The following is a 7,172-nucleotide window of genomic DNA, read 5'->3' as shown; positions in this document are numbered from 1 at the left end:
CGAGATCATGACCTGAGCCAAAATGAAGAGTTGGACGCTTGATTGACGGAGCCACCCAGGCGCCCCTACTTTTTTTTCTTTTTAAATGTTCCTCTTTGGTGTGTTCATCGGGATCCGAAATACACTTACACGCTTCAGAAATCCAACCGATAACGGGAAAGTTGACAGCAAGATAGCCACTTTCATGAACTTTGTGAATATATTTCCTAGTATCTCTACATGTAAGTCAAAGCCAAATTAACGTACATTCTTCCCCCCAACACATGCACCTATGACAGAAAGAAAGGCCTAGGTGTGTCTTATCCACCCCGCACTGTTGGGCAGTCCATCATGGAACGCGTCTCCGTGCAATGCGTAGCTTGGTGTGCACGCCATTCCCCTGTGCACAACGGGCTCCGCAGGTTGGATTCCCCGCAACGGACTCCTTTCCCTCCCTCTTCCTTTTTCTTTTTTTTTTTTTTTTTTAAATTTTTTTTTAACGTTTATTTATTTTTGAGACAGAGAGAGACAGAGCATGAACGGGGGAGGGGCAGAGAGAGAGGGAGACACAGAATCGGAAGCAGGCTCCAGGTTCTGAGCCATCAGCCCAGAGCCCGATGCGGGGCTCGAACTCACAGACCGCGAGATCGTGACCTGAGCTGAAGTCGGACGCTTAACCGACTGCGCCACCCAGGCGCCCCTCCCTCTTCCTTTTTCAGCAACAGCTTTATTGACGTGTAATTCACACACCTTATGATTTACCAACTAAATCGCGCGTGATGCAGTGGCGTTTGACGCGTTCACAGGCACGGACACCCCTGTGACCACCACATTCCCTTCTAGCTAGAACCTTCTCCCGTCGGGCTGTAACTACCCTCACCCCCACTGCTCCACTGGGGCCACCCTTATGGCTCCGCGTAGCCACATCCAGCGCGTCCTCAACTTACCTGACCCGTGTGCCCATTTGCCGCAGCGCCCTGCCCCCCTCCACGGCCGCTCACTGCCTCCTTGTCCCCAGACGGTGCAGCCCCCGGGGCTCATCCCTTCTCCTCCATCTGCACTCATTCCCTGGTGCCATCCTCCAGAGCTGTGGCTTCAACACCGGCTGGATACCACTGGCTCCCGAACTGATGTCATCAGCCCTGACCTCTGCAGAGTGCCACCCCCCCCCCCCCAACTCCCTGGCAAGGCCAACATGTGCAACGCTGACGTCTGGCCGTTTGTCCTCTACCTGCTCTGCCCACACTCTCCCTCCTCTCAGCCACTGGCCTCTCCATCCTTCCCCTTGTTCAGTAAGGAAACCTCAGAGGTACTCATGACTTCTCTGTAAATCCTGTGGGCTGTACCAGCAGAATACGCCAGCATCCCACCACCGCCCTCCACCTCTGCTGCCTCCAGCCCGGGGCCAGGCCCCCCCGGGCGTCGGTCACCCGGACCACCACGCGGCAGCTTCTATGCCAGTCTCCTGCTCTCGCCCTCACCTCCTGCAGCTCTTGGCCCCAGTGTTACTTCCTGGTGTCACCTTCCCCAACCCCTACTCAACGCTGCACAAACGCCCCTTCCCTGCTTTATTTTAACCCACAGCACTTACCCACCAACTGACCGACTGCATCTCTCATTTTCTTTGTTTGTTGACAATCCCCCCCAGCCCTGTAATGTCAACGCCACAAGGGCAGGGTTTTCCTCGGTTTCCTTCTCAGCTGTATCCCCTGTGCTCTGACAGTGCCTGGCCCACAGCAGGCTTTCAACAAATACTACTGAATGGATGAATGAATGAACCAGCAAATGTGTGCTGCTTCCAGCACCCCCGGAGGGGCAGGGGCCGGGCTGACAGAGGAATCCAGGCGGGAGCTCTGAACAGGGACATGGCCTCCAAATGGTATGTCAGAGATAAGCACCGTGGAGGCCTTGGTGCCTGATGGATGGAGGCCTGGCTGGGTCTCTGGTTTACTCAGTGGTTTAAGCAGGGCCTTCAGCCCCGGAGCTCCGGGAAAGCCCAGGCTCTGGAGTCGGCTCAGTTAAGCCCCTGCCTCCACCTTATGCGAATTGAAGATCTGTTTTCAGTCCTTCAGAGCATGCCCCGATCCTTGATCCTTGGGCAGAGGGAGGAGGAGGAAAAGAGGGATAGTGCTGAGGCCTCAGGTTCCAGAGCTGCTGCCCCTGAGGCCCCCCACCGCCCCCCACCTTCCACCCACACCCTTTGTCTAACATGCCACAACCCCTACCACTTAAAGTGCAGATTCTCAAAAGTGGACTGGTCACTGGCCAGAGAGTGGGCGCATGGCCTTGGGTCAGATGTCCACCCTGGAGCAATCAGCTGCACCCACAGAAGGCAGGAGCCACACGATCACCACCTTCTCCGCAAGGGCAGAAACTGGGAGGAGAGGCCAGGGCTGGGTAGGCATCCCGGACGTGAGCCATGCATGTGGCCTCTCCAGCCACGTATGCTACCCAGGAGCTCCATCAAGTCTTGCTTCCTCATAAAGGAGACAGGGCATGGCTTATCACCCCCATCCTACAGATGAAGAAACTGAGGCCCAGAGAGGGTAAAAGGCTTTCTTGAGGGCACACGGCCAGCTGCTGGCAGAGCTGGAAGTCAGAGCCGGGACTGGCCCATCCTCTGTTTTTGCTACCCCAGCCCCCTGGCGTGTGGTTTCACAGGGCCCTGCGGGAGTTCCACCAAGATGCCCCCCACCTTGTCCTGCTTTCTGAGCTGGCAGCCCAGTTGTCCCCAATGCATTATTCATGCTCCTGAGAGCTGGCCAGCTCTGGTTACACTGACCGCAGCGCTGGACATGTGCTCTGCCCGCTCCCCTCCTCCCTTGCCCAGGACCTGGTGGGTCCAAGTTTCCCCTCCAAGGTAACTTAGTGGGCTTTGAACATCCCACTGCGGCTCAGGGCATGTGGCTCGACTCTGGTCCAGTACAGATATGCTAGGTGATTTAGGGGAAGTGGCTTCCCTGTTCTGGGACTCAGAGTCTCCCTCTGTGAAGCAGCCGTGACCCCAGCATTTACCTGGGAGCTACCTGAGGCAGCTAAGGCACAGGGAGAGCTTGACTTGTCAAAACAGTCCCCCTCCTGGCGATTTTAACGCCAAGATGGTCGCCCCCAGCACAGGTCTGGGCCAGGCTTCCCCTGCTCCCTGGTAAACAACACCCATGCACTTTCCACCACCACTCGGGTGAAACCCAAGGCGGCTCTGGAGGAGATGAATTATGGATCCGCCCTCCCGTAGTCTGGTCCCAGCCAGAAGAAGCTTGGCTGTCCCTCCCCAGGCCACCCGGACCAGTCTCAGCTGCTCCCAGCCCGAAGAGGCCGAGTGTCCAGCTGCGGGCAGTGAACGCGGTGTGTCCCCTTGTCTCCAAGTCCCAGAGCTGGTGACACGGGCCGCGGCCCGGTGGGGAGCAGGCAGCCACCATGGCGAAGGAGGAAGAGGATGAGAAGAAAGCTAAGAAAGGGAAAAAGGGGAAGAAGGCGCCGGAGCCGGAGAAGCCCAAACGGAGCCTGAAGGGGACGTCGCGGCTGTTCATGGGCTTCCGCGATCGCACGCCCAAGATCTCCAAGAAGGGCCAGTTCCGGAGCGCGTCGGCTTTCTTTTGGGGCCTGCACACCGGCCCGCAGAAGACCAAACGCAAGAAGAAGGCGCGCACCGTGCTCAAGTCCACGTCGAAGCTCATGACGCAGATGCGCATGGGCAAGAAGAAGCGGGCAATGAAGGGCAAGAAGCCGTCCTTCATGGTCATCCGCTTCCCGGGCCGGCGCGGCTACGGCCGCCTGCGGCCGCGTGCCCGGTCACTCAGCAAGGCATCCACGGCCATCAACTGGCTCACCAAGAAGTTCCTCATCAAGAAGGCCGAGGAGTCCGGCAGCGAGCAGGCCACGCTGGACGCCTGGCTCAACCGCTCGGGCTCCCGCGTCGGTTCCCGCAAGCTGCCCTTCCCGTCGGGCGCCGAGATCCTGCGGCACGGAGGCCGCCTCCGGAGGTTCCCCCGCAGCCGCAGCATCTACGAGTCGGGCGAGCCCGTGGGCTTCCTGCCCTTCGAGGACGAGGTCCCCTTCCGGCCCTCGGGCTCCCGCAAGTCGCTGTACGGGCTCGAGGGCTTCCAGGACCTGGGCGAGTATTATGACTACCACCGCGAGGGCGATGACTACTACGACCGGCAGTCGCTCTACCAGTACGAGGAGGAGCAGGAGCCCTACATGGGCTACGGCCCCTACGGCCCCTACGGCCCGGCCTGGCCACCCTACGGAGACCACGCCCACGGGTACCCGCCCGAGGACCCCTACGACTACTACCACCCGGATTATTATGGCGGCCCCTACTACCCCACGTACCCCTACGGCTACGGCTACGACGATTACGAGCCCCCATACGCGCCCCCATCGGGGTACGCGTCTCCCTACAGCTACTACGATGGGTACCAGGGCGAGGCGTACCCGCACGGCTACTACCTGGATCCCTACGCACCTTACGAGGCACCATACCCGCCCTACGACCGCCCGTACGACCTCCCGTACGACGTGCCCTATTTTGATCCATACGGGGGGCCCTATGGCGCCCCCTATGGCATCCCGTACGCCGAAGGCATCTATGGCGGCGGAGACCAGGCCATCTATCCGCCCGAAGTGCCCTATCTTTACCCAGAGGAGCCGGCCTTCGCGTACCCGTGGGTGCCGCCGCCCATCCTGTCGCCCCACAACCCGTACGCCCACCCCATGGATGACATCGCGGAGCTGGAGGAGCCGGAGGAGGCGGGCGCCGAGCGGCAGACCACCTCCTTCCGCCTGCCCAGCGCCGCCTTCTTCGAGCAGCAAGGCATGGACAAGCCCGCCAGGTCCAAGCTATCCCTCATCCGCAGGTTCCGCCTCTTCCCGCGGCCCCAGGTGAAGCTGTTCGGGAAGGAGAAGCTGGACGTGTCCTTGCCCCCCTCCCTGGACATCCCTCTGCCCTTGGGGGATGCGGACGAAGACGAGGAGGAGGAGGAGGAGATGCCCCCTGTGCCTCCGGTGCCCTACGCCCACCCCTTTTGGGGCTTCCTCACGCCGCGCCAGCGCAACCTCCAGCGCGCCCTGTCCGCCTTCGGCGCCCACCGGGGCCTGGGCTTCGGCACCGACTTTGGCCGCCCCCCACCTCGCCCGGCCACCTCGCTGGCGCGGTTCCTCAAAAAGACGCTGTCCGAAAAGAAGCCCACCCCGAGGCTCAGGAGTAGCCAGAAGGCGCGGCTGGGAGGCCCGGCAGTCCGGGAGGCGGCCTACAAGCGCTTCGGCTACAAGCTGGCCGGCATGGACTCCGAGCGCCCCGGCACGCCCATCGTGCTGAGGAGGGCCGAGGCGCGGACGCGCAACAACAACAACTCCCACCGACCGCCCTCGCCCGCGCCCGCGCCTCGGCCGCCCTCCCACTGGAGCGCGCTCCTCTCCCCGCCCGCGGCCCGACGGCCCCCCAGCCCGGGCCCAGGGCCCCCGCCCGCCGCGCCCTTCGCCCCCGCCCTCTCGGGCCTGCCCCGGCCCGCGTCGCCCTACGGCTCCCTCCGCCGGCACCCGCCGCCCTGGGCTGCCCCGGCCCACGTGCCCCTCGCGCCCCCCGCCAGCTGGTGGGCCTTCGTGGAGCCACCTCCCGTGAGCCCGGAGGTGCCCCCGGACCCGCTGGCCTTCCCCGGCTCCCGGCCCTCCTTCAGAGGCTCCCGCCGGCGAAGGGCGGCCTTCGGCCTCCCCTGGCCCCCGCTGCCCTCGCCCCAGCCCTCGCTGAGGAGCCTGCCCGGCTTAGGCTACCGCTCGCCCGTGGGGCCCCCGTCCCCTCAGCCATCGCTCCGCGCTCGGCCCTTCCAGCCCCCCTTCTCGCCCCCGCCCCGCCGGCCCCGCTCGCTGCGGGAGCCCCCGTCCCCGCACCGCCGCTCTGGGCGCCTGGGCCCACCCCGCTCGCCCGTGCTGGGCTCCGCGCGGCCGCCCTCCCCGCCCCCTCTGTTGGGCCACAGCTCGCGGTGTCGCTCCCTCAACCTGCCTTCTCACCTCCCGAACACGTGGCGGCGACTCAGCGAGCCGCCCACCAGGGCCGTGAAGCCCCGGGTGCTCCAGCCCTTTCAGCGGCCTCCCAACGCAGGGTCCTGGCCGGTGGCTGCAGCCGCCCCTGAGCGCCGGGAGAGCCAGCGTGAGCCTGAGGACTCAGAGACACCCTGGACGGTGCCCCCATTGGTCCCCAGCTGGGACGTGGACCTGCCTCCCGCCCAGCGCCCACCGTCGCCCTGGCCGGGAGGTGCAGGCAGCCGCCGGGGCTTTTCCAGGCCACCTCCTGTGCCGGAAAACCCCTTCCTCCAGCACGTGGGTCCTGTGCCACCTCCTGCTTCCCAGTCTGAGGACCCAACCTCCGCCGACCTGACCAGTGTCTTCCTGGGTAGGCACCACGACCCAGGGCCTGGACAATTGGTAAAATCAGCCAGCCCGATTCCTGAGAAGCCAGAAGAAGAGACCACTCCGGAGGGCCCTCAGTCACCAGCAGAGCCTGAGCCCTCCACCCCCACCCCTCCCAAGGATTCCGCGCCAGAGCGGAAGACGCTAAGGCTCAGCCTCTCCTACCCGCTGGCCACATGTGATGAGATGAGAGCCACGTGGCCGCCATGGCGCCGCTGGGGGACAGTGCCCAGAGCCCCAGCCCCCTTGGCACCCACTGGGGCCCCAGGGCCCCTGCCCAGGGTGGGCGAGCGGCGCCAGGCAGGCCCTGGGCGTTTTGCAGTGGTCATGCCACAGGTGCAAAAACTCAGCGCTTTCCAGCGAGTTGGTCCTGCCCCTCTGCAGCCCCCTGTCCAGATAAGCCAGGACCCGGAGCCCGGCCCCAAGCCAAGAGCCTGGAATTTGCTCTGGTCCTGTTTCTGGCTGCCGGCAGAAGCCCCTCGACCCTGGCCACGAGTGCTGGCCCGCCCCCAGTCCTGCCGCCTGGGCCCTGGAGCCAATTGCCTGTGCCATGGGGGCCCCTGGGAAGAAGTTGGCCCCAAAAGCTGGTGGAACAAGGTACGAGGGCAGAGGGCAGAGGGAGGGCTTTGGGGCTTCTGTGCTGGGAAACAGGGACGGCCTCGGGATCTTGGTCAGCTGCCGCCTGCTTGGGCCTCAGTCTTCCCATCTGTAACCTGAGGAGAGCAGCCTTGGGCTCCCAGAGTCTCTGGAAGATTGAACAAGAGGATGCCCAGCACAGGCAGGCG

General features: G+C 63.7%; 1 protein-coding gene across 1 annotated transcript in view; it reads left to right on the top strand.

Annotated features, from left to right (window-relative positions):
- Nucleotides 1-3,396: 3,396 nt before the first annotated feature.
- Nucleotides 3,397-7,172, top strand: part of MYO15A (myosin XVA) — a 51,699-nt gene continuing 47,923 nt past the window's right edge. Inside the window, exon 1 of the mRNA XM_042916190.1 lies at nt 3,397-6,984. Coding sequence (XP_042772124.1) covers nt 3,397-6,984 — 3,588 coding nt within the window. The remainder of the gene's footprint in view (nt 6,985-7,172) is intronic.

This window comes from Panthera leo, chromosome E1 (assembly GCF_018350215.1).
Source record: "Panthera leo isolate Ple1 chromosome E1, P.leo_Ple1_pat1.1, whole genome shotgun sequence".
NCBI lineage: Eukaryota > Metazoa > Chordata > Mammalia > Carnivora > Felidae > Panthera > Panthera leo.
Note: the sequence above shows the minus strand (reverse complement) of the source record. Positions and strands in the feature narration are given on the sequence as shown.